This window comes from Poromitra crassiceps, assembly GCF_964638095.1.
Source record: "Poromitra crassiceps genome assembly, chromosome: 20".
Lineage (NCBI taxonomy): Eukaryota > Metazoa > Chordata > Actinopteri > Beryciformes > Melamphaidae > Poromitra > Poromitra crassiceps.
In genome coordinates, this window is record NC_139637.1 from 2,325,768 (window position 1) to 2,351,118 (window position 25,351).

The 25,351-nt window shown below is 43.3% G+C and overlaps 2 protein-coding genes across 4 annotated transcripts in view; both read right to left on the reverse strand.

Annotated features, from left to right (window-relative positions):
* Positions 1-2,715, reverse strand: part of asb8 (ankyrin repeat and SOCS box containing 8) — a 37,440-nt gene extending 34,725 nt beyond the window's left edge. For both annotated transcript variants that reach the window (XM_083656388.1, XM_083656387.1), the window contains exon 1: positions 2,646-2,715. The gene's annotated coding sequence lies outside the window, so the exon portion shown is untranslated. The remainder of the gene's footprint in view (positions 1-2,645) is intronic.
* Positions 2,716-4,360: 1,645 nt separating this feature from the next.
* On the reverse strand, positions 4,361-22,523 carry larp4aa (La ribonucleoprotein 4Aa). Of its 2 annotated transcripts, XM_083656814.1 has the most exons (17): positions 21,969-22,523; positions 18,040-18,157; positions 17,312-17,473; positions 16,114-16,198; positions 15,866-16,002; positions 15,670-15,773; positions 15,428-15,538; positions 15,172-15,225; positions 14,515-14,724; positions 13,287-13,390; positions 12,976-13,017; positions 10,443-10,706; positions 9,393-9,447; positions 9,115-9,273; positions 8,837-8,976; positions 8,483-8,711; positions 4,361-6,997 (listed from the first exon to the last, which is right to left on the reverse strand). In XM_083656814.1, exons 1-17 carry the CDS (start codon positions 22,086-22,088, stop codon positions 6,587-6,589), a joined length of 2,505 nt encoding a protein of 834 aa, XP_083512940.1. In that variant the 5' UTR covers positions 22,089-22,523; the 3' UTR covers positions 4,361-6,586. The 2 variants fall into 2 exon arrangements, with proteins under 2 accessions (XP_083512940.1, XP_083512941.1); XM_083656815.1 differs by lacking the exon at positions 12,976-13,017.
* Between the last annotated feature and the right edge of the window lie 2,828 nt (positions 22,524-25,351).

Below are 25,351 nucleotides of genomic sequence, written 5' to 3' on the forward strand. Positions count from 1 at the left end.
TTACACTAGATTAGAACATGGGAAAAGTTGAATCATACACTAGAGACTGTATATTATATATCATGAGTAGGGCTGGGCGATATAGTTAAAAACAGGGGCGGACTGGGATCATAATTCAGGCCGGGCATTAGATACCAAGCAGGCCAGGCCGATATGGGCCAACGCGCGTGAAATTTGGGCCGTTTGAAGCCAGATTTGGGCCGTTTGAAGTCCAATTTTACAATGAGATGCACCCACTTTAACCCTGAAGTGTAATTATTACTTCAGACTAACTAATAAAGTAATAAAACCACTAGTAAACCAGTAGGCGGCACCTGGCCTGCTGTTCAGTGAGTGGCCTGACTGCAAGCACCCAATTTTTTTTTTTTTTTTTTTTTTTTTTTTTTAATTTGCGATTATCGATTCTGGAATAAAAGATCGATCCAAAAAATCGTGACATTAAAAATCGCGATACTTAGGTGAATCGATTTTTTCCCCCCACCCCTAGTATGTTATGTCTGTGTCAGCAACGTAACGGGAGGGAGGAGGGGGGGGGGGGGGTAATGGGACAATTACACCGGAAGAAGCACCCATAAGGCATCATGGCATCTCGAAATAAGGTGGATAATATATTTTAAAAAAACATTCCCCTGGTTGAGCAAGAGCACCAACCAGGGCCTTTGTGGTCAAGTTAAGCATGGTGTGGCTAAATCAGCTGACATCACTCACACCCACAAGTCAGTTGTAGGCGACTAGGCGGGCCTTTTCACACGCTGTATATGTGCTACCTACGTCAACGAATAGCAACTTTGTTTGGTTGCACATCTAAATCGAGTTCACATGGTTTGACAAGTGTATCTTAGTTGCCGTTTGATTCCGTTTGGTAACTATTTCTCAGCATAAGTATAACCCTTTACGAAGGCTATGTGATTGATTGGTTGGTTGAGGAAACTTCATTTATAACGGGATTCAAACTTCAGAACTACAATATGATGGGACATTCATTGTTGTTTCCAACGTCAGAGTTGCGTGAGGAGATTATAGGCCTCCAGCTGCCTTATTTCAAATCTACAGGGCATATTTTGAATCTGAAGATAAGGCTGCCTGGCAATGCTGCCACTGAGACGGAAACAAATGGAAAAACAACTGCAGCGATGTTTGATTGTAGTGGGTCCTGGATTTGTGAACAAAAACAAATCAATCAGATGTTTGGAGAGGCTAACCCTGGGCTGTGTCATTCTGAATGAGCTGTGGAGAGAGAGGATGTTTTTAAAGATGCCCCTCTTCACAAGGAGTTAAAGAGTCCCTCGGGGCATCTGTTCTGGAAATAGCAGCAACATTATTCCATTAAAGCTGTCTCAAGTGAGAAGGATGCGATGATGTTTACAGTTAAGTTAAACTTATATAAGATTACTTGTATAAGATGTTTAGAAATGTCTCCTCTCCTTGTTAACCAGCAACACCTGCTGGACTTTTGGCACGCATATGTTGCAAGTTTCTTTCTAGAAGCTTTAATTTGGGATCCCCCCTATGGAGTTCTGTGCCGCTGTGTTTCCCTTCATTATAGAAAAAAATTTGAATTCTAAAATTGAAGAAACACAAAATGTAGTTAGTCTGTCAAAATATTCACCCTTTGGTGGAATTTGAACTGCACTAGCACACTGGCAATAACATTCTCAAACTTAATCTTACCAACTCATCATTAGATTGTATCTAGACATTTGAGAATGAGAATATTTTATTTATTTATAATACATAATAAAATAGAACGCTATTACTTTTCTACGTGTAAATCATAATAAAATAAAACACGTTTACTTTTCTATTTGTTCCTATTTCACAATAAACATAACAACATACATAACAAGGGTTTTTTTCCTTGTTGTTGTTGCCAGATAAATAGGCCTACTGAATATATAGGAAGGCAATGTAATGATGATCCTAGCACCACCAGTTGCAGAACATTGATTCTTGGCTTGGCAACAAATCTATTTGTTAGAATAGATCATCATCAGCAATCGTGCATGAGGAAAAGGCATCTCTTGTTTCTTCACAGGGGGCCATTATGTTCTTATCTTGAAGTAAAAACAAACTCCCCCAAGCGCTTACTTCTCTTTTCCTTTCAATTAAATGATCATCAGAGAAAAATCATCATGGCACCATGGCTCCAATATTATAATATACATTTACATATTTGTGTGTATTTTCTATTTTACGTCGCTCGCACGCGAGCAGAGCGTCAGCAAAATGGCAGTAGCAAAATGGCAACAATGTAGCCTACATGTAAAGTGATGAGTGACATTGACAGCTAACGTTAGCTCGCTTGCCAAGAACATGCTGCAAAACAAAATCATTGAGAAGGCCCGTGAAATGCTGCATGTTTTACACCAAATTATCGCTTTTTCATATAGCTAGTGTATGCATTTGTATACAGTCTGTGGTGCCACCTGGCTGGCAAGCAGCAGGCAACGGGGCTGGTGAGAGAAATGTCAGCCTCGAGCTACATTTTCACCAGTTTGCTAGCTAGCGAGCTAGCGTCGAGTAACAATCGACACTTGTACCGATATGATTGAATGCCATTCGTTGCAATGACTTGGGAAAGCTTCTTCAACATTCTCTTTGAGTATCGATAAATCGCCCCTATGACGCTAGATGAAACAACATACCGTTTATGAGGCGCAATTTGAAGGTCTGAGTGCGGCGTCGCCGTTGCCAGCTGCTTGTGCTGCTCGCTTGCTTGTTTGACATAAACACAGCAACGTCATTGGTCGCAGCCACGCCCTCTGTTGTGCTTGAGCTCCCTCAAGCTGCCAGCCCAGAGCAAATACTTCCTTTATTCTGCGATATAACAACGTCTAATGACTTGATCTTTGCATACAAACGATAACGCACTCTGCTGAAACGTTAACGTACGAGTTTGACCATGTGTGGTGGTTTCTTTCCCTATATAGGCATGGACACTCACTCCGGCATGCCGTAAATGCCTTCTTCGCCTTATGCCCATAAGGAGGAAGTCTTCCAGAGACAGTGAACAAGCAGCCCAATGGACCCTTTTCACGGGGGCCATTTTGTGTCGAAAAGGCAGAATAAACACAGGTGCAAGCAAAACACTAATGACTTTTTGATGTTCCTTTAATGAACAGTCAACTTATCTTTAAAAAAGCCGAGCGACCTAACAAAGCCAAAAACTAAACCAACTCAATTTGCCTGCCTCGCCCACCCCACACCCACCCACCCACCCACCCACACACACACACACACACACACACACACACACACACACACACAGCAACCGCTCTTCCCATTATTTGAGTCAGGAAGGCCTCCATAGAAGTTGGCGCTGCCCATTCTTTTTCAATCCTTACCCAGGATGGCGTCTGATAAGGGGAATATTTATCTTAGATAACTGGGAAAGTGAAACTAGTCTCCTTTTACACCCGAGTGAAATCATCCTGAACCCACTAGTAAACTTCCCAAAACGAGATAGCTCCTTCACTAACGCATCATTTTTGATAAACGGAGGCACATTTGAGTGACACTACTACACGTGTAGCTGGCGCCGACAGCGGAGCTACCGGTACCAGCACACCCTTCACCCAAATGCCACTATAGTCATCAGTTTGTTTACCAAACTTTCTTTCTTCAAAAACACCACCACTGCTTTGTTCATTCGGGAAGCGTATCCGAGCTGTTCGCTCCTCCCTACCTGTTCACTGACGGCTTGCAACACGTCCTCCACCGTGATGATGATTCCGCTGTCAGGTAAACACCGTATCCCGTGACGCAGCGAGACCTCTTCCTCCGCCCCACCCGACTGAGAGGCCATGCTGCCCCGGCAGGCAAAACGCCACACACCGGGTCCCCCAGACCAGGGTTGAGAAACCCCCCGAACGAGACCACTTAAAACACTAAAAACCCAGCACCGAAGAGAAAAAGAGGAAAGAGTGAGGAAAAGGCAAGAAGCCGAAAAAACTCCGCACACTCGCACGCACCCATCTCCCCAGTAGGCTAGAGACTAGAGACACTAATGAGGGTTTCCAAATTCCAATCATGGAAGTTGGAAACCCTCATTAGTGTTTTGCTTGCACCTGTTTATTCTGCCTTTTCGACACAAAATGGCCCCCGTGACGTGAGAAGGGACTGTCAAATATGGCGAGAAGGTATTTTAACTTGCCATGAAACTGAAACATGATTCACTGGTGGGGTTTTGCTTGCACCTGTTTATTCTGCCTTTTCGACACAAAATGGCCCCCGTGAGAAGGGACTGTCAAATATGGCGAGAAGGTATTTTAACTTTCCATGAAACTGAAACATGATTCACTGGTGTGTGTTGTTTGTAGACAACACAAACTGTTATTAGACAAGGATTGGGACACTCAAAGCCAAATCAAAATAATTTATTTTTGGTGACATTTCATACAGTTCTAGAATTGTGTCTCAAACACTTAATTGATCCTATTTCCTTTTGCCACCCCAACCCGAATTAACAGAAAATAAGCCAAAACATAATGGAAGGGGGAGGGAGGGGGGGGAGCAATTCCTGTAGATTTTTGCAAGCCTGTCAATATCAACCATTATGCTTCTAAAATGATTTCACATTACTTGAGTGATTCTTTTAAAAACAAGTTAGTGCATTTATTTAATTACACTAAATCACTAGCTGCTCATACTCAACAGAAAAAGAAATAACAGCCCCACTGATTGGTTACTCATTTAACTGCATTACTAAACCCAAAGTCAATGCATCAAGTATTCTCTCAGCTGACATCTTGAACAATATAGAAATGTCATATGCGCGATTTTTTTTTTCCAATTTTTTTTTTGTCTCTTTTTTTTGCCAATGCGATTTCACACAACTTTGGGGAAACCAGCCTACCAAGATTGGGAAAAAAGCGTTGCACGTTAGGATTAAAATAAATAAATTTAAAAAGCAATACATACAGTGAGTCAAACTGCAAATTCTAAGTCAACCTGTTTTTTTTTTTCAAATTAAAAAAGGAAGAAAGAAAGAAAAAAACAGCAAACTCACCCTAAAAGCACAAAAAGATCCGGTGGATACCCGCTGATAAAAGCCTCCCTCTGTAAATTCAGTACTAGAACAATTACATTCTCCCACACACATTTCTAGTGAAGGGTTATTACGATATAGCATAGGCAACTACACCTCTAACTGGGCCAAAATATCCCCCAAGACTACATTATTTAGCAGACCTTGTCAACACAACTCAAAACTTTAAACTATTAAAGTCAACGATGATCATATAGGCAGCTGGCACATAGCACATGAAAATGTTCAGATTTTCTTATACCCTTGACTTGGCTGCCAAATATTATGTAGCTATCGCCCTCCGCTAACGGCACTCTCCAGCCTACTTTTGACACTATATACCCTTGTTAAGAACACACAAATATAAGCTTAACCTGGATATCCCGTGTGATGTAGAAAAGCCAAATCTCACCGAAACCATCGCGCGCATTTAACATAAGTCACATTTGACCGTTAACCTATTTCTTACTCTGTTGGAAGGTAACACTGCCCTACTATGCAAAGAAATATGTAAACAGAGAGGCTGACTTGATTTATCAACATGACAACGTTCTGCGTCCAGTAAGGGGGATTCAAAACATTTAGTTAAGATAGCCGAGATGAAACAACTGAATGAACTCGGGACCAGGCTAGCAGGTTCACCTTGGCTAAACAGGCCAGTGGGTACCCCAAAGTGGATTATCGGCTTCAAAACAAAAAACACCCATGTTCGGACAACAGGCATGACTTGTGGCTTACATCACCAAAATGTTTGATGTCTTAATGATACATTTAAGCCAAATCATTAAACCAGGATCAGAATACCACCATAGTACACATTTCATTAATATACATTAGAGGACCCACATTGTCCAGTTTTTTTTGGACAAGGATTCCGAATCGGATGTCAAAACAAAAAATCAAAATTTATCCATTCCATTATAATCAGTGCAACAGCAAATTGTAGCACTCCAATCATTTTCGCTTAACAATCAATGCATACACGGACATGAGCCAATCCTTCAGTCATTCTTGCAAACATACTGTAAGCACAGGAGGGGGAAGGGGAGGGAACGGATGTCTCATTGCGTGTTAGTGATATCTTTGTATATGTACACGACATATATGCATGTTCTTTTCTTCTTAGTGCATATGTTCATTGCAGACCAACATCTAATCTTTAAAATCAAAAACAAAAAGTCGAGGGCCATTCAACACAGCCCAGCATTCCACCTCTCCACCAGCAAGAGCCGAGAGGAAAATCACCTCCAGATCCAAATCACACAAACTTAAAAATTCTTTTGAGCATTTGCTGGAGGCCAAAAAAACGGATTTTTCGTTTTCCTTTTTCAAATCACTCTTTGAAAGTTCACACTTCTTCGGATGATGTTTTTTGCCCCAGCGGTCCTGGATGTCCCAGTGTCATTGTCATTTAAAAGCTTTTCTTCGGACAAGTTCCAGGAGGGGGGGAAGGAAGGTGGCTACCATAATGTTGTTGCTTTTATGTTATTCATTTTTATATATTTATATATATCCATGTATATATTCATACATCTCTTTTTTTCCCATTCACATCAAGTTTTACTTTGGCGATACTGGTGGGATATTCTGCTCTTTGCCAGCGTGCCTGTAGCCGCCCTGGGGGGAGCTGCGTCGGGCCGGAGGCGGGCGCCTCTGCTCGCGAAACTTGAGGCCACCGGCGCCTCGGGGGCCGTTGCTGCGGTAGTAGCCCTGGGAGTCACGATCGCGCGGCGGCCGGCTTTCCTTGCATTCCCAACCGCCCTCCCTGTCGTGGGCCTTCTCCTGCTTGTCTCCGGGGCCGCCGCTGCTGGAGCCCGACTCCTCAGACTTGTTCGCGCGCAACTCGCGCAACGGCTGGCCTGACGCGGCGCCCGGCGCCGTGCCGGAGGACGCCGGGGCAGCGGCCGCGGGAGGAGGCGGGTCCTTGGGCGGTCGCTGGCACACCTCGGCATAGCTGAGCTTACGGGGCTCCTGAACCAAGGCAAGAGACAGGAAGTGGTGTTAGATGTTTCAACAGACGAGATCAATGCAGTCCTGCCAATTCAACGCATCCATTTTGTTAAAGGAACAGCTCACCCTGAAATCCAAAATACATCTATTCCCTCTCACCTGCAGTACTATTTATCTATCTACCGGTATATTGTTTTGTGTTAGTTGCCAGAGTTTTGGAGATATCTGGAGATATCGGCCGCAGAGTTTCTGCCTTCTCTTCAATACAATGGAACTGGATGGCACTCGGCTTGTGGTGCTCAAAGTGCCAAAGAAATACATTTGAAAAACTCAACAGCAATGTCTCTTTCCAGAAATCATGACCCCGTTACTCAAGATAATCCACACACCTTGTTATGAGCAGTTTCATGGAGGAACTATTTTCTTTTGACTGAACTACACCCGCTAGCTGCTAGCTAGTTCCTACATGAGACTGCAAAAGAAACTAGTTCCTACATGAAACCGCTCACAACAAAGTCTGTGCATTATCTTGAGTAACCGGGTCATGATTTCTGGAAAGAGACATTGAGTTTTTCAAATGTATTTTTTTGGCACTTTGAGCACCACAAGCCGAGTGCCATCCAGTTCCATTGTGTTGGAGAGAAGGCAGACATCTCTGCGGCCGATATCTCCAAAATTCAGGCAACTATCCCAAAACGATATAGATGGATAAATAGCACTACAGGTGAGAGGAAAAATATGTATTTTGGATTTTAGGGTGAGCTGTCCCTTTAATCCCCATTTCACACCCTCAGATCTCATAATCTGAACGCTCATCGGGATGGGAGTGGAGGTTCCTGACTTTGGTGGGAAAGAGTAGAGAGCAAAGAGAGAGAAATAAGAAGAGGGACAGAGAGATGAGAGAGATAGAACCAAAGACCGTCATTCCACAACCCAATTGCCCCTCTATGCGCAAAAGATCTCATCATCAGGTCTGACTTGAGTTACACTCTCGGGCAGGAAGACAAAAGCCTGAACCCAACATCCAACCCAATAGAGGCAAAGTGACCGCCTACTTCCTGCGTCAGCACTGTACCAGAGATTTTTATCTGTTGTTTATTTTCCCATAGACATTTCGTAAAATGCTTATACAAATTGTTGTACTTGTTCAAACCAAATGGTTCAGATATCTTTAGAAACAGGAGAGACCACATATCACTGGGACCAAAACGTTAAAAAAAAAAGGCGGATTTAAAGAAAATGGTTTTTCAATGTTTTTTTTTTTGTTTTGGTCCGAGTGAAATGTTCTATGGTCTCTCCCGATTCTAAATATATCTGAACCGTTTGGTTTGACCAAGTAAAACTATTTTTATAAGCATTTTACGAAATGTCTATGGGGAAATAAACGGCGGATAAAAAATCTGGTACAGTGCTGAAGCAGGAAGTGACGTTCACTTTGTGCCTCTATATCATCAGGAGGAAACCTATAAAAGCTTTGGCCGTCATGTCTCAGACCCAGACTCTCACCTGTGCAGGTGTGGCGACAGTGGCTGCAGCAGCAGGGGCTGTGGGCGTGCTGTGGGCGGCGGCTGGTGCTGGCGTGGAGGCAGTGCAGGGCTGAGGCCGGGCGGGAGGCACGGGCTGCGTGGAGGAGGAGGACGCGGCGGCGACAGGTGTAGTCAGAACAGGTGTGGGCGGGGTCACTTTTGGAGCTGGGGGTTCCGCCCTTTCAACCCTCTTCTCCTGACGGGGGATACTATCAAAACCAAGAGTTTTTAGACCTCCAACTTATCAGCTCAAATGTTATACTAGTAAGTATTCCAAAGTCTCAAATGACGAAAGATCCCAATTCAGATTCTAGTGGTGGAGATATTGTCTTACCTGGGAGTCATGGGGCCAAGTGGTTGTGTGGCAGATTTGGCTGCTGTCTGAGCAGGACTTGAGACGGGCACAGCCTCCTCCACCACTGTGCTCGGGCCTGAAGCTGCACTCACAGTAGCTTCTTTGTGGACTTGTTCGGTCTATGAAAAGCAAGGAGGGAATTCAAATTAGACTAATCCCCCTCCTCCTCATCTCATACTGCCGTATACATACTGTACATCAGGGTTCATAGACATAAGTAGGCAAAAAGGAGTCGATAATAGCCTATTGGTTCTTACCTTGTCTCTGTTCAAACCGCGCACAACATCTGACATTCGGTTCTCGAGCACCGGCTCTCCCTGTGTGCTGACCACACAGCCGGGCAGAGGAGGGAAATTGGTGGCAGCCAAGTCAAACTTGGGAGGAGAAACTTTCACTTCGGCTAGCGGTATAGGCCTCTGTAAAAAAGGACATTTGAAATGGAATCGCAGATAGAAAAAAAGAGATGAGACGCCACAACACACGCTTTAAGAGAATCAAACTCCATGGAGGAGTGGGATATGAAATTGCCATGTACCATAATGCGATCGTCCTCTCGCCTCCTCCGGGTTCCTCTGTAGGTAGTGCTCCGTCTGAAGCAGAAATGAGCCAAAAGGTGAGAACACTCAATATCCAATCAGCATCATTACCAACTACGCTCAGAATATTAATATGTCGTCCAGACACAGCTTGGACACAATGGACAGTGTCAGCATTTCACTTGCATTTGAGACAAAAAAATAGATGTGTGCGAAGTTTGCGAACTGTAACATTTTCATATTAGGGGCACGTGTGCGAATAAAAAAGTATTGGGGTCAAACAAGGTCAAAATCAAAGATGCGTAAGTTTGACACAAACAGATTCAGTCCTAAACTTCCAAAGGAAGCAAAATAAACCTTTTTCAATGTTTCACAGACCAGATTAATGCAGTCCTGTCAATCCAAAACGTCTATTTTTGTTAATCCACATTTCAAACCCTCAGATCTCATAATCTGAACGCTCATCGGGATGGGAGTGGAGGTTCCTGACTTTGGTGGGAAAGAGTAGAGAGCAAAGAGAGAGAAATAAGAAGAGGGATGGAGAGATGAGAGAGACAGAACCAAAGACCGTCATTCCACAACCCAATTGCCCCTCTATGCGCAAAAGATCTCATCATCAGGTCTGACTTGGTGATACTCTCTCATGGCGAGGATTCGTTTGGCCAAGAAGACAAGGCCAAGTGCTTCTGACTTTTTCCAACTTAAAGCAACACACTGTCGATTTGCAACCAGCTTTGGATCATTACCAAATCAGTAGTATACCAGGAAACTAAACCGTTTTGCAGTCGTTCATTTAGTTCGACAGTTATTGAGAGTTGATTTGAGTTACGTCGTGGACCAGTGATCTCATTTGTGCATGAATGACATCACTGGTCCACAACTTAAAACTCAAATCAACTCTCAATAACCATCAAACTAAATGAACGACTGCAAAACTGTTTAGTTTTCGGATATACTACTGATTTTTGTAATGATACGACGCTGGTTGAAAAGCGGGCGGACTGTTCCTTTAAGAGTCCAGAAATGAAAAGGGGAGGGGTCAGCTTTACCGTCCACGTGCGGCCATGCCGTTGTCGTCACTGGGGTCCAGGGGGGAGGAGGAGGAGGAGGAGGAGGAGAGGTGCGGGAACGCCGAGCTCAGGTCAGCGGCGCTCTGGACCGGGTTAGTGGCGGGGGCGGAGCAGGCGGCGGGGGCGGAGCCGGAAGCGGCGGGAGGCTGCGGGCTGCGCAGGCCGGTCAGACTCTCCAGGGGGACAGGAGTGATGGACGCCTGGCCGATCTCGCCTGTCCTCACCTGAGGCTTCACATGGTTTCTGATGCAGCAGAGAACGGGTCCAATATGAGAAAAGTAGAGAATGTCAGTTTAAGAGATATCATTTAGGGTCAACTGGCATCCAGTGTTTCCTGTAGAAGCTTTTGCATGTGTGGGGTATTTTGATTTGTAGAACTAGGTTCGCTACTGGGCCCACGCCAGGAGCAGTTACAGTAGGTGTTACAGTTTTAAGAAGTTACAGTTACACGTTACAGTAGGCGTTACAGTTTAAGAATGACACTTAATTGGATATTCATGTCGTGGCAATTGTATTACAGTGTGCCAACAAATGTTCCAACAAAGCTAAGTTAATTGAAGGGAAACACTGGTGGTACCAGGCAAAATGTGATTCTTTGCTGGAGAATAAGGCTGCATGCTGTGTGTCCTCAGGGTAAATGTGCTGTGTGTCCTCAGGGTAAATGTGCAGACATGCTGTGTGTCCTCAGGGTAAATGTGCAGACATGCAAAGAGTTCTTATTGCATCTGTGCTCATGATTGGTCAAAGCAGTGGAGAGAGACTTTGATGTCAACATATGGCTCGTCGTCCATAACCTGGAACCAATCATTAGCTTGTGGAGAAGAGCTGATGTAACGTCCATCTAAGAACAAAACTTGGTATATGACTTGATGCTACTTCAAGCATCTCGATGCACCATAATACACATTTAGGATGAGGATATTGTTATAGCGATGTTACATAGCTAGTAGCATAAAGCCACATGGACCACGTCGAACCCGAGTCTCCGTCTGACCCTCAGATCTCATAATCTGAACGCTCATCGGGACAGGAGTGAAGGTTCCTGACTTTGGTGGGAAAGGGTAGAGAGAGCAAAGAGAGAAATAAGCAGAGGAGAGAGAGAGAGAGAGAACCAAAACCAGTCATTCCACACCCTGATTTACCCTCTATGCGCATTATGATCTCATCATCAGGTCTGCCTTGGGGGGAAGTCCAGTGAGATACAGTCAGGTGAGGTCCATATATATATTTGGAGATTGGACACAATCTCCATCATTTTTGGCTCTGTACACCACCAATAATGGACTGGAAATGAAACAATCAAGATGGGCTTTAAGTGCAGACTTCCAAAATGAAAGCTGGAAGCACATGATCCTGAGATTTGATTAAAGCACGTCGTTTCATTTCAAGTCCGTGGTGGTGGTGGTGGTGTACCGAGCCAAAAATGACCAAGATTGTGTCCAATGTCTAAATCTACATGGAGCCGACTGTATGTTAAGACTTTCTTTGTAACGCTGGCGTTTCCCCACAGAAAACCAACGTGCCAAGTTGTGACATTTCTTGCAAAAGATTTGACACGATAAAGAATAAAGGTTGACCTAGAATCGACTCCGAGCTCATTCATGCGGCTGCCGTGTGTAACTGTGCCAGACAGCGTTTCTTTGTTACGCCAGATTTCTTTGGTGGCAATGTGAATGCATGACCAAAAGAATGTAGCAGTAAAACAAAGCAAAAAACAAAACTATGAACGGAATCACAACAGATGGTTAGTTTGGGACTTGGGATGAAGAAAAGGTTACATGTCTTAATGTAAATGGTACATTTGGTTTGTTTGGAAGTGAAGGTGGTTTGTTAAACACACAAAAAAAAGCAAATCGCTCAGAATCAGATAGCAGCTGCAGCCATTCAGTATTCAGTAGGCAAGGCTCCATGTATCAAATGACATGACATATCCAAGATGTCAATAGAGGCAAAGTGACCGCCTACTTCCTGCTTCAGCACTGTACCAGAGATTTTCATCCGACATTTATTTTCCCATGCACATGTCGTAAAATGCTTATAAAAAATAGTTTTACTTCGTCAAACCAAACGGTTCAGCTATATTTAGAATCAGGAGAGACCATAGAACATTTCACTCTGACCAAAACTTTAAAGGAAAAAATGTTTTCTTTAAATCCGATTTTTTTAAACGTTTTGGTCTGAGTGAAATGTTCTATGGTCTCTCCCGATTCTAAATATAGCTGAACCGTATGGTTTGCGGGAGTAAAACTATTTTTATAATTTCTATGGGAAAATAAATGGCGGATGAAAATCTCTGGTACAGTGCTGAAGCAGGAAGTGACGTTGCACTTTGCCTCTATACCTGACAACAAACATTTATCACATTGATGAACAGGGTTATCGGCCTGGCCATAAACATCTGACCAGCAGAGGGCGTGGCCCCAGACAGTTATGATCGAGTCATTTGGCTGCTGGAGTTATGATAAGAGATGGAACAGTAGCGGTGAAGCTTATTGCACAATGACAGTGGTACCTGAAGGCATTTATTACATTCTTTCTTGAATAGAGGGGGACACTGTGGGGACAGTAAAGAGACAGGGAGTAAAGAACGGCACTTCCCTGGCGGGTTGACAAATATAGACAAAATAGTATCACAAATGATCCGATGTTTGAGCGTTTACAACATCATGCAAACAATGACACAAGTGGCAAAACATTCACATTATAAATAGTTGTAAAATACGCATGCATGTAATGTAATACATCAATTGTTTTGAACATATACTCAACTCAGTCAAGTCAAAGCACAGAAATATAACGCATCCGGAAAAAGAAAATCCTTACCGGTTTCTGTTGAATGGGCGACTGATATTAAGAGAGTTTGAGCCAGTTTTGTAGTGTCCGGCAGAGCTAAATCCATTGACAAAGCTACTGTTGGGAAACGGTGCCTGCAGATGAAGGAAAACTCAGTCAATCCTTGTGTGCACACTGTTCAATGTGCTTATTTATGCAGTCGGAACCACAAATGAACGGACCTGAAACAGAATGATCTGCTGGATCTGTTTTACAGACATACAACTGCTTCAAAGTGACGAAAACCATTGTGCCTCCATGCCATTAACAGGGTTCCTTCCAACACATTTTCAATCAAAAATAATAATAATCCAGACTTTTTCTATACCATGTTTTTAAGATTTTGTCTGGTGTTCAATATGATTTCGGCAGAAAAGACATCTTGCCCTATAGGTCATATCACTGTAGTGTATAGATGAAGATTGTTTCTTCACAGCTACAAATATCAGAACATCATATGAGATGATTAGCACGGTTCCATTTTAAAATTCCACATTTTCCCCAGACCCTATGTTCTTGACTGGATCTGATTTTGGTGGGTATTTGATATAATGCACGCAGGTAGCGGGCTGGGTAATAACAGCATCCCTCTATCTGAACATCATTCTTCACATCAACAAAAAGTGTGGACTCAAAGTGGGTCCACAACAACAGTAAAGCGATTATTATGTGTGATTGTGTATCGGAACTTATCCAGACCTGCGTAACCGGCCAACCCTGCATTAAAGCAGGAACACATTGCACGTCTTTATGACAATAGGGAGGTAAAGTGAACGTTACTTCCTGCTTCAGCACTGTACCAGAGATGTTCTTCCGCAATTTATTTTCCTATAGACATTTCATAAAATGCTTATGAAAATAGTTTTACTTGTTCAAACCAAACGGTTCAGATATATTTAGAATCGGGAGAGACCATAGAACATTTCACTCAGACCAAAACGTTAAAAAAAATGATCGAAAAAATATTTTCTTTAAATTTAACCCGCATTTTACGTTTTGGTCAGAATGAAATGTTATGCGATCTCTCCTGTTTCTAAATATATCTGAACCGTTTGGTTTGAACAAATACAAGTCTTTTTATAAGCATTTTACGAAATGTCTATGGGAAAGTAAATGGCGGATGAAAATCTCTGGTACAGTGCTGAAGCAGGAAGTGACGTTCCACTTTGGCTCTCCATTAAAAGTCAGTGTAACAGTGGAGGGTACGGTGCACCTTTACCAGAGGGGTTTCAAAGTAGGGCGTGGGAGACGGCGTCCAGGTGGGAGGCACAATGCCGTAGACCGGGTACTGCTGCTGCGGGTAGACGTGCTGCATGTAGAGCTGAGAGTTGTACTGGGACTGGCTCTGGGACTGCTGCGCGTACATGCTGCTGTCCATGCTACGGTAGCCATTCTTTGCAAAGAAGGTGTTAATGGCCTTGATCCTGGCCTGTCGGGAGGCGGACAAATCAGAATCAGCTTTATTGGCCAAGTATGGACACATACAAGGAAATTGGCTCCGGTTCGCTTAACCCATCGATACCTGATGCAGCATTTGTGTGTGTATCCCTTTAAGACCGCGGTCTTAGAGGGATACACACACAAATGAGGGATATACACGCAAATGCTCCATCAGGTACCAATGGGTTAACTCTCAATATACTCACACACAAAATAAAATGAAATTAGAAGTAGGCTCAGGCTAAAACAAACAAGAATCACAGTCATAATTAAACATTAGCATTAACTACTATATACAATGCAATAATAATAATAAGTGTATGAAAGATGATAGTCTATCAGAAAAGGAGCAGAGAGAACAGAGTCAGAGTGAAACGATCCATTTTGAGACGGGCCTTTTCTCTAAATTAACACAGGAAGTAACATTATTACTCACCATAATGGGTTTTCCCTGAAATGTTTTAACTTCCTCTCTCAGGTATTTGTATGCCTGTGGGAGGGTGAGGGGAGAATCATGAGGTGAGGGTGAGGGGGAGGGTGAGGGGAGAATCATGAGGGGAGGGTGAGGGGAGAATCATGAGGGGAGGGTGAGGGTGAGGGGGAGGGTGAGGGGAGAATCATCATCACACAATTCAGAACGCAACAGTCGCATTGAATCATTTTAGCGCAAAGTGCAATTCAGCTGCCGTTACCTGTTGAGCATCCGTATCTGATTGGAATGTGATGTACCAGTTGTTGTTATGCGCAAACTCCACACTGATCACCTTTGGACAGTTGTCATTTTTGAACAACGACTCCACTTCCTGAGAAGTTAAAAAAGAAAAAATCGGTCTGACACTTGAACATCACTTGCAATTCCTAATGCAGAATTTGTGTAAAGTGTCAATCAAAATCATTCTCGTTATGTATGGAGGTATGCACTGGCTTGCTTTACCTCAACAGGTGTGGTTTCAGGGACTTCTCTCAGGATGATAATACACCGCTTGTGATTAGGTCGCACCTTCTCCCCTTTCTCATCCACTTGGACCATAGGAGAGGCTGAGGGGAAGGCAAACATCAAGAAATTTCAATTTAGTCACGGAATTTATCTACACGAGTTTTATTTTTATTGTCATATATTTTCCACTTACATCTCAAGACGTCCAGGATTAGGTCCATGTCAGTCGTGAGGACCTTGATGCCCTCCATGCTGGCTATAGTCCAAATGGGGACAAACTGGTCACTGTCCATCTGGGACATCAGGTACAAATCCTTGGAGAGGTTTTCCCTGAATCACGCGACAAAGTCGAGAAGATTAGATTCATCTCGTGGACCTGTGGAATAAGTCTGCACTCCAGAATCATGGTTACAAGCTCCTGTGGCTGCCTGTCTGCCTTACCTGGAGAAGTAAAACTCCAGCTCTTTCTTCAGAGACTCACGCAGATTCTCAGAGGAGACGGGCTGTTCCTCGGTTTTGGAGTCCACTGAGAAGCAAAAACAAAAACATGACAGTGGGAGGAAAATTAAAAATAAAATACTAATAAAGAGTAGTACGTTACGTTTATGTTTCAGTCGAAGCGACCTTCATCCGAATGAATGTTTCATTCTGATGAACGAAACGTAAACCATACATTAAGTCTACTGGGAGAAGTCTTGACACGGTGTGCAGACTCTACTTCTTTGCCAGTGGTAGGAAAATTAACATGTCAACTAGCATAACATAATGTTGGTCTGATGTGATTCATTCACATCATTCATTCACATCATTGATGACAGACTATGCAAATTCGTTTTGCATATTTATGAAGTGTTGCTATGAAACCCAATATGGTTGCCGTGGTGTACTGTGCCAGGCTGAAATCATAGATCACTGCTGCTATGTATGAACACCAGAACTATAAATAACACAAATAGCTTTCTTTTATTATGTAGCCATGTAGGTATTCCTCTCTCTACTAATGGCCTAAATTGACAATGTCAATTCTTAAGGTGGCTCCAATGAGTTTCCCAGTTCACCTTAATAAATCGGCTCTTTAGCCACAGAGAAATACAAACAGACTTGAATGGAAAGTAAATGTCTTGAGATAATAATGATCTTATTTGAACTCTGGACATGGTCTAGGATATTCTGCAGTGTAGTTTGTTATACTGACTTTTTTCTGTATTTATTTATGTTTATTAGACATGGAGAACGCATAATAAGTACATTACACCAGATATACACTATTGTGCAAAATAATATGCAAAAGAAATACATAAAGCAAAGACGTTTTCAAAAATAATGACGTTTCCAAATATCTAACTTATTATGAAGAGCAGTCTATTCACAAACTAATGCAGAAAACACAAACATCTAAGACAAAAAAAAAATCTAGGATGCCCAAGACTGACACAGTACTGTGTAGCTAAAAGCTAATTTTGATCAGCTTTGTTCTCCCTTTCACATGAAAATGTATGTGAACACATTTTTCTCATTCTAAATGATGACTTTAGTCTTTAAAATAACCAACAGATTAATTGGAAACACAACAGGCCTTAACTGTAGACAGTTAGTTTAGGCCTGTGAAGAGAGCGCCAAGCGATGTGCGGAGACTGACCGGAGGTCCCCGTGGTGGACTCGGCGGGGGGGAAGCCCGGCTCCGGAGGGTCCATTCCATTCACTGCTATCTCAGCTGTTGCTGTGGAGCTGCTGTCCTCCGGGGCCGTGAAGCCCACAGTGTACTGCTGCTTACACCCGGCGGACGACGGCTCAGAATAACCTGCCAATAAGGTCAGGAGTTTTATTCAGACTGACAGGAATGACAGCCATCAATCATTTCCAGAAGCTGATTCTCTTTGTCCATTTTGAAATTCAATATGTCTCCTGACCTCAATATTTGGTTAAGCATTGCATATAATATTCAGAGATGTACAGTAAGCTTGCCAGCAAAAAGGGCAAAAAAGTTTTTTGTGATTGTTGTGATCAAAATCAAAAATGCTTGATTTTGCAATGGCTTTTCTAAAAAAAAATTTGCAATGCAATTTGCAAAGCTGTGTCTGTGTGCATGTGCATGTGCGCGCGTGTGTGTGTGTGTGTGTGTGCGCATGCGCGCGCGCATGTGCATGCGTGTGTATGTTTTTTTGCGATAAAATTGCGGGAACTGGCAAAAATTGCAAATTGAGGATTGTTAGGGATAGCCCTAGTTTACTGGGAAATATTTCAATATGACCGAGAGGGAAGCCGATGCTGAGGCATAATGATATGATACAACTTGGCTAATTAAATGCAGATGTTTGAAATGGATTGTAATGGATTGTTTAATTGTAACGGAGGTGCATCTCTCACCCTCATTGACGTCGGAGGGGGACCAGTGGGGGCAGGCGGTCACCGCTTCACTGGGGGCCACTGGGATCTCCTGCCACACCTTGGCATTAGGGTTCAGACCAGCGCCCTTGGAGGTGACCTTCAAAGCAGAAGCAGCATGTTCAGCAAAGTTTCAATCATCTGCTGAAGACAACAAGGATCAGTGGGGAGAAGAGGGCTTCCAAAGTGGCACGGGAAGCCTTGCCTTTATTTCTAAAACACAAGACAGAAATGGGCTTCTCTTTTTAGTGAAACGTCCCTTTAAAGATCAGGTACGGGCAGATTAGTGACAACCACACAAAGCAGATGCAGCCTGCTAATACTTGACATATAATGGGTATATTTACGTGGCTCATGTGATTCATACACTGCATCTAGAAATGAAACCTAGTTACACTGTTATTCATCTATCAATACCATCTGTTATTTATCTATCAATACAATCCATTATTCATCTATCAATACCATCTGTTATTCATCTATCAATACCATCTGTTATTCATCTATCAATACAATCCATTATTCATCTATCAATACCATCTGTTATTCATCTATCAATATCAATACAATCATCTAGTTGGGTTCACCCCAGATTTGTAATCTCTTCTCTGGTCGGCACCGGAAATGTTCTCAGGTTGCCCTCAAATCCACATAGGAGCAATAGACCTTTTTCACGGCAGCCATTAGGGTTGTTACGATACTAGAATTTCTAACTTCAATACAATACCCACTAACCAGGAAAATATCGATAATATTTCCGATACCACGGGGGGATGACGACACGTCATCAAGAGGCAAAAATCAACAAAGACAGAGGGACGGACACACGCACGGCGCACGCGTATCCATAATTTAGGCCCGATAAAACCCATTAAAAACGTACTTACACAGCGGAGAACCCTGCTCTAGTCATCAGCCTATCACAACACTTTTAGCATGTTGAAGCAACAGACAGCCACCAATGATAGGGAGGGGAAAATCAGTACAGTAGTATGTGTATTTTTCGTATATATCGATACTGTCGCATGAGTATTGTATCCGTTTAAAAAAAATCGATTATCGATGGATAGGGTTGGCACGATGGACGATGGCATCGACCATCGTCAATGTGCCAACCCCCATCAACCTCTAAGCCTTCTTCATCGGACCATCGTGATTAATAAATTATCAGTTCAAATTAAAATGTTGCCGATTTAATAATAAAAAGGCCAACTCCACTCACCCGCGACGCGCGGGCGGCATCAAACAAGCATACCCTACCCGCAGTTCAGAGAAGTGGTAGAGCGGAGAGGAGGATATATCAGAAGTCTGTTGTGTGCGTGTTGTGAAAATGTTGAGACAAAGAAACTTCACGTTCTTTCCTGTTTTCAACCTAATGTGAATAATGTTGTTAGAAGTATTCTACTGTGAATTCAACTTGTTCAACCTGTTTCCATGAAGTCGCTCCATTACATACCTGTTGCTGTGTTTCTATCTCTCCTTAACGTAATGTTAGGTTAAAAACTGAGCCCACACGAACCTAACGTTAGCCGGCAGTAATTTTGCCTGTTTTCTACCAGCTAGTAAAAATTCAACACACACACATTGTTGGTCAGGATCTGTAACTAACGTTATTTGTTTTGCGCCTGTCAATATTGCTGGTAGTGATAGCCTACTGTTTGAGTCGCCTGGCTCTGTGACATGACGTGGAGCTCAGCTGTCCTGTTGTTGTGAACATGCATTGCAGCAATGACTTCAAAAATCATTAATTAATCCCCGTCAACGACAATGCCATTGTCACGATGACACGATGGCTAATTGGGTGACATCGCACAACCCTATGTTGCAATGCCAAAACCATCAAAAGTGATCCTACATGAATTAATATTTATGAGTGAGGAAAATTGTAAGGAAACGTAATTTGAAACAATTAAAATGACACTGGACTTGGTCAACGTAAAATAAAATAAAATATCTAATGTTATTTGTCAAATGGGACCATCATCTTTGGTTTTAACAGTTTATATTCAAAACAAAAATTATGTAGTATAACCATTCAGCTTTGTAGGCTACCTTAAATAAACATTGATAAACCTTATCACCTCAATTCTAAAATGAACGACTTAGTGGGACATTACGCAGGTTTTCATCCAATGTTAATTTAAAGTAGCTTTTGCCACATTCTTTGTTTGGGTAAACTTGACATCTGTATCAGGTGCCATGCGTAAACGCACTTCCACCATGACTAAAAGGCTTCAGCATGAACACAAGCACACAGAGGACAACAACAAAGCGCCCTAATCAATTAATTAGTGAAATCAGCTGATGTCATCTTTGGCTGGCATGAAAACCCTGCTCACTCTTGGCACATAAGCTAATTAGAAGACAGAATTAAAGTGAAGTCTGCCAACACGTGGCCCGGTGTTACCCAGCCAGACAAAACAGCATATTTCCTTCTTACCTCAAAGAGGAGAATCATTTTAAACCCTCCCCTGCGGTAGACCCGCCAAGGCCGACTAGCCCGAGTTCAACGGGTCTAAACACAAGTTTAATCCAGAATGCCGAGGTGCCATCGGGTGAACACATGTCTGGGGGAGAACAGCGGTGGGGAACTCGCTGTATTTACCAGCGTTTACCGCCAACCCAGACCCGGCCCACGCCGATGTTGGGGTGGGACCACACCACTGTCATTCTACCCGGTTACCCAAATACGGGCTTCCGCTGCGCACGTTCACTATCGCTTTGGTGTACAGTAACTTACTCACGGAGGATCAGAGTACCCCTATCAAATAGGCTGCAGACTGGCAAAGGTCTGCGGCCGAGAATAGACCGCATACTGTACATTTCAGCGCTACAGATACTAGCGACAACTAACGTAACTGTGGATGATGCTTTTAATCACAAAGCAGTCGGCAGCTTTTTAAAAAACTTCGAAACGTCATTAGCTAGCTGCCGATTCACCGGCTTCATAATTTGACATTGCTACCTGCCCACAGATCAGTCCCCTTTTGCAACGCGCTGGCCTGACAAGAACAGCTGTCAGTAACAAATATGCCTCTCCAGTCTAAACTTACACAAAAAAAGCCTGTGCGTTCAGCCTCTAACGTTATATCGTTTGAAAAAACGTGCAACTTATATGTAACTATTATGACACATGGCTACTGTTACAGGCCGTAGCAAGCAAACTAAGGTCAGCTGACTACGCTGTGTAGCATAGGCCAGGTATTTGCAACGCATGTAATATAGCTTAGCTAGCTAGCTGCGCGATTAGCAGAGTGAATGAACATTTATCTTTCGGCTAATAATAGACATCGAGCACCTAACACTGGGTTTAACCAAAAGCTCAACCATCGATTGTGAACTTTAAACAGCAACTCCCACGATTTCACAGTTGTGTCACAAGTTAAGCTAATGATTACTCAGCAAACTACTTAATGAGCTTGCTTGCTTCAGTGGTTAGCTAAGCTAGCGTTAGCCATCTGAAGGGGCTGCTGCTGAGATCTTGCTAAAGATAACTTAACTTGCATGCCTAAACCGGGCCATGGTGGTCATAAGCGGTGTCATATCGTAAACTGACTAACGTTGTGCCGCGTGATGGTAGTATAGTACCACCTTGCCTAAAAAAATACATCAGATTAAAAGTTCAATCAGCAAAGTTACTCTGGTTATTCCACAAAATTGACATAATTCGACGGCCATGTTTAATTAAATTGACTGTAGTACAATCTGCCTTGGTTGGGTTAATGTTAACCGTTAACCTTAGCTAATAAAACGACGCATAGCAGACGGAGGGGGGGGGGGGGGCGGCTGCAAAGCAATTCGGTCCTGTGCAATAGAAAACAATTATGGTGGTAACAGGTTTCTGAGCAGTACCGTTAAAGGCGTGTAGCCGCCAGCTAGCTTAGCTTAGCTAAAAGCAGGCCGCAACTCACCATGCCGCCTGGTGACCCTCCCTCGATCCCAAGCGGAGCGTCGTCCTTCCCACCGGTCTTCGGTCCCGGGTCAGCCTCCTCCTGCAGCAGCGGCGGCTCTCCGCCCTGGTCTGAACTCATCAGCCGCTCCTGACTCACTCACACCCCGTCGCGTGCTCCCGGCCCCCCGCTTGCCACCACCTCCTCCTCTTCTCGAAATACCGGCTGGGTTCAACACTCTGTCCGGTTCTCTCCTGTTCGACTAGGTTGGCCAGCAACACACTACTACAACTAGCCTGCCAGCTAGCTAGCGGGCTAAAAGTGCCAAGGCTAGCAAGTTAGCTATGCTACAGACTTATGGCTGCTGCTAGCAAGCTAGGTTGCTATGAATCAACGAAACTGGCTAACGTCAGCTAGCTGAATGAATCAAACTTACGACGCTAAAGATACTAATTGTATAAATGATACCAAACCATGCCGCTTCTTAGATCATCGTCCCTACTAACGTTTCATCAAATATTTCAAGACACACCAGATTCGTGAGGCGCATTCCTAACCGGGCGACCGAAGCGGACACTGGGGACACGCACCTTTCCTAAGCGCAGGCAGACGGTCCGCCGACGTCCCGGCTGGCATTGCGAATTCTGAATGAATGACCTCTCGAGGAACCATTTCCCTTTCCTGGCACGGCTGGCAGGCTTTTTAAATTCAATTATTAGACAACACCTTGTACCAAGTGCATAGTCACTGTTATGCATACGGTAGTTGTATCTTTTTTTAAACAAACGTTAATACCATACTTACCAAAAAAGGCCCAACCAGAGAAACTTTCTTGGGGAGATGTTAAAAGAAAATGGAGGTGTGACTGTGCACTGACACCAAACACACCTCTAGGCTACTGTTTGTTTTTACCTGACTCATAGCAGTGGTGAGGTTATTTGTGACAGCTATGAAAGCGCTACTGATTTGTTCACTTGATTGGAGCATGTCTATGGGGCTGAGGGAACGTAAAACCTAATTTGGGGGATGAGATTCATGAGGAGAATGGCTGAGGGGACATAGCCTAATTTGGATGGGGGGAGGGGAATTGATGAGGAGAATGTATAGGGCTGAGGGACCTATTAGGCCTCATTTGGATGGGGGGGATTCATGAGGGGAACATTTTTGTATGGGTAATAATAATATGTAGTATTGAGGAATATGACCCCATCTTGATTCAGGATTATACAATCTGCTCAAGGGATATTGATACACTGTTTTCACATGAGAAACATATTCATAACCCGCTAGTTGACCTATTTTTAATACCAATAATTTGTCCGCCATTTTTTATGTATTCCCAATATTCCTGAAGCAGCATATTGGCAGGACATCATCTAGAGAGGCATTGCTCAACTGAACCTCTGATCTAAACGTTTTTTCTTCGTCAAAATATATTTCCCACAATATTTTCAATATGTAAATCCAATCAATGAACGTCAAAGAGGAAAGAGCTAAATTTTTCAGTCTTGCAGATGCTTTTGAGGGAGAAATCATGAATATTTTATTTTTTCCTATGAAATTGCACGATGGAACGATGTTCCCTTTGGTAGGGAATCAGTATTTTGAGTCACACTGCTGTCATGGTAATAAATGCCTGAAAAGAGGATTCTAATGGTTGCAATACCAGCAGTCAGGCCAGTTCCACCTGTAAGGCACCAAAAAAAGAGGAGACTTGAAGGGGAAAAACACACATGAGGCAATCAGCTTTTTGTCAAACTTAAGATGCAATCAGGAATGAGCGATAAGCCATTAAAACACCACAAGGTTGTTCATAGATACGTCACACACTAACAGAGATATTATAATTATGCAAATCCTGTTTGGATTATCAATTATCAATGCAGTAAATAAAGATGGCTCTATTGCTAATATTCCATTCAGTATAGAAAAGTGTAGCATTCTTGTAACAGTGGATAATTTATTCAGTGATTCTGACAGGCAGAACCACAGGCATCATGACGTGTGTTTCTGATTTAGCTCATGTAACAAGATGCATGATAGACGGAGCCTTGAATAAACACATCAAAGAACGCTGACTTGGTCAGTTTAATGTATACTTCATGTTAATTAATAACTGATTTATTACGTCAAAAGCAGCGACTGATAAGGGCATTGACTGATAAGGTATGCCCATGCCAAAAGTGTTGGGAGCTGAGAAGCTTTGAGCAGTGTTTGCTAAAAGGAACCAGAATAACATTAGCACTCATTACATTCACATAAAGACAGAGTGCATTCCACCGTTACCTGTCTAACATGACTATGTGAAGGAGGAGCACTTACAAACAGGGGGATCACTTGCATTCTTTGATTTATACCTGCAGGAAAAACAAGAGACGTAATACTTGTCTCACCAACAGTGGTAAAAAAAAATCTTTATTTCAAAGGAGAGCCATAGTAAACAGACACTACCCCCAGGGGTCCTTGAGGGGATTTTCAAGGGGTCTCCAGCAAAAAGGGTAATAAGAACCTTACTTCCGGGAACTTTTGTGAGGTAAAATACTGGTCCACTGGAGTGAATGGAGATGTCGCAACTCTTCTATTATACGCCTCTAGTCTGAAGGTCTTCTTAAAGCCCAATGAGTGCACTGGGGCCAGGTGTACCCAATCAGCCTATCAACCCCAACACCAGACTCCTGCAAGACAAGGGCCAGAATAGACCCTTTTCACAGGGGCCATTTTGTGTAGAAAAGGCAGGGTAAACACAGGTGCGAGCAAACATTATATATATATATATATATATATATATATATATATATATATATATATATATATATATATATATATATATGGTGGCTCAGTGGTAGAGCTGTCGCCTCACAGTCAGAAGGTCCTGAGTTCGATTCTCGCCTGGGACACTGTGGGCGCTGTGGTTGTGTTTCCCCCCATATCTTCAGTGCCTACTGCCCAGGTGGGGTATCCCGTCGTAAGGGCCTTTCTGATTGTGCGGAGTTTGCATGTTCTCCCCGTGCTCCCCCAGGGGGGTTCCTCCGTATATAACCCCCCCCCCCCACTAAAAACATGCAGAAGATCAGATCGTCATCGTCATCCGACCAGTGACGACAACATCCGAGGTTGGTCCCCGGGCGCTGTACGAGAAAGCGACCACTGCTCCTGGCCTGCCCCCCGGAGGAAAGGACATGCCTGGATGGGTTAAATGCAGAGGACACTTTTCACCAGCCACCATCAGCATGAGTGTGTTGTGGCCGCATGCATGTGTTGTGGTGTTTGTGTGACAATAAAAGACGGGGCTTGTCCCGTTACGAGAGTTTTTTTTTTTATATATATATATATATACCTGTGTTTACCCTGCCTTTGCGACACAAAATGGCCCCTGTGAAAAGGGTCTATTTTATCTGATGGGG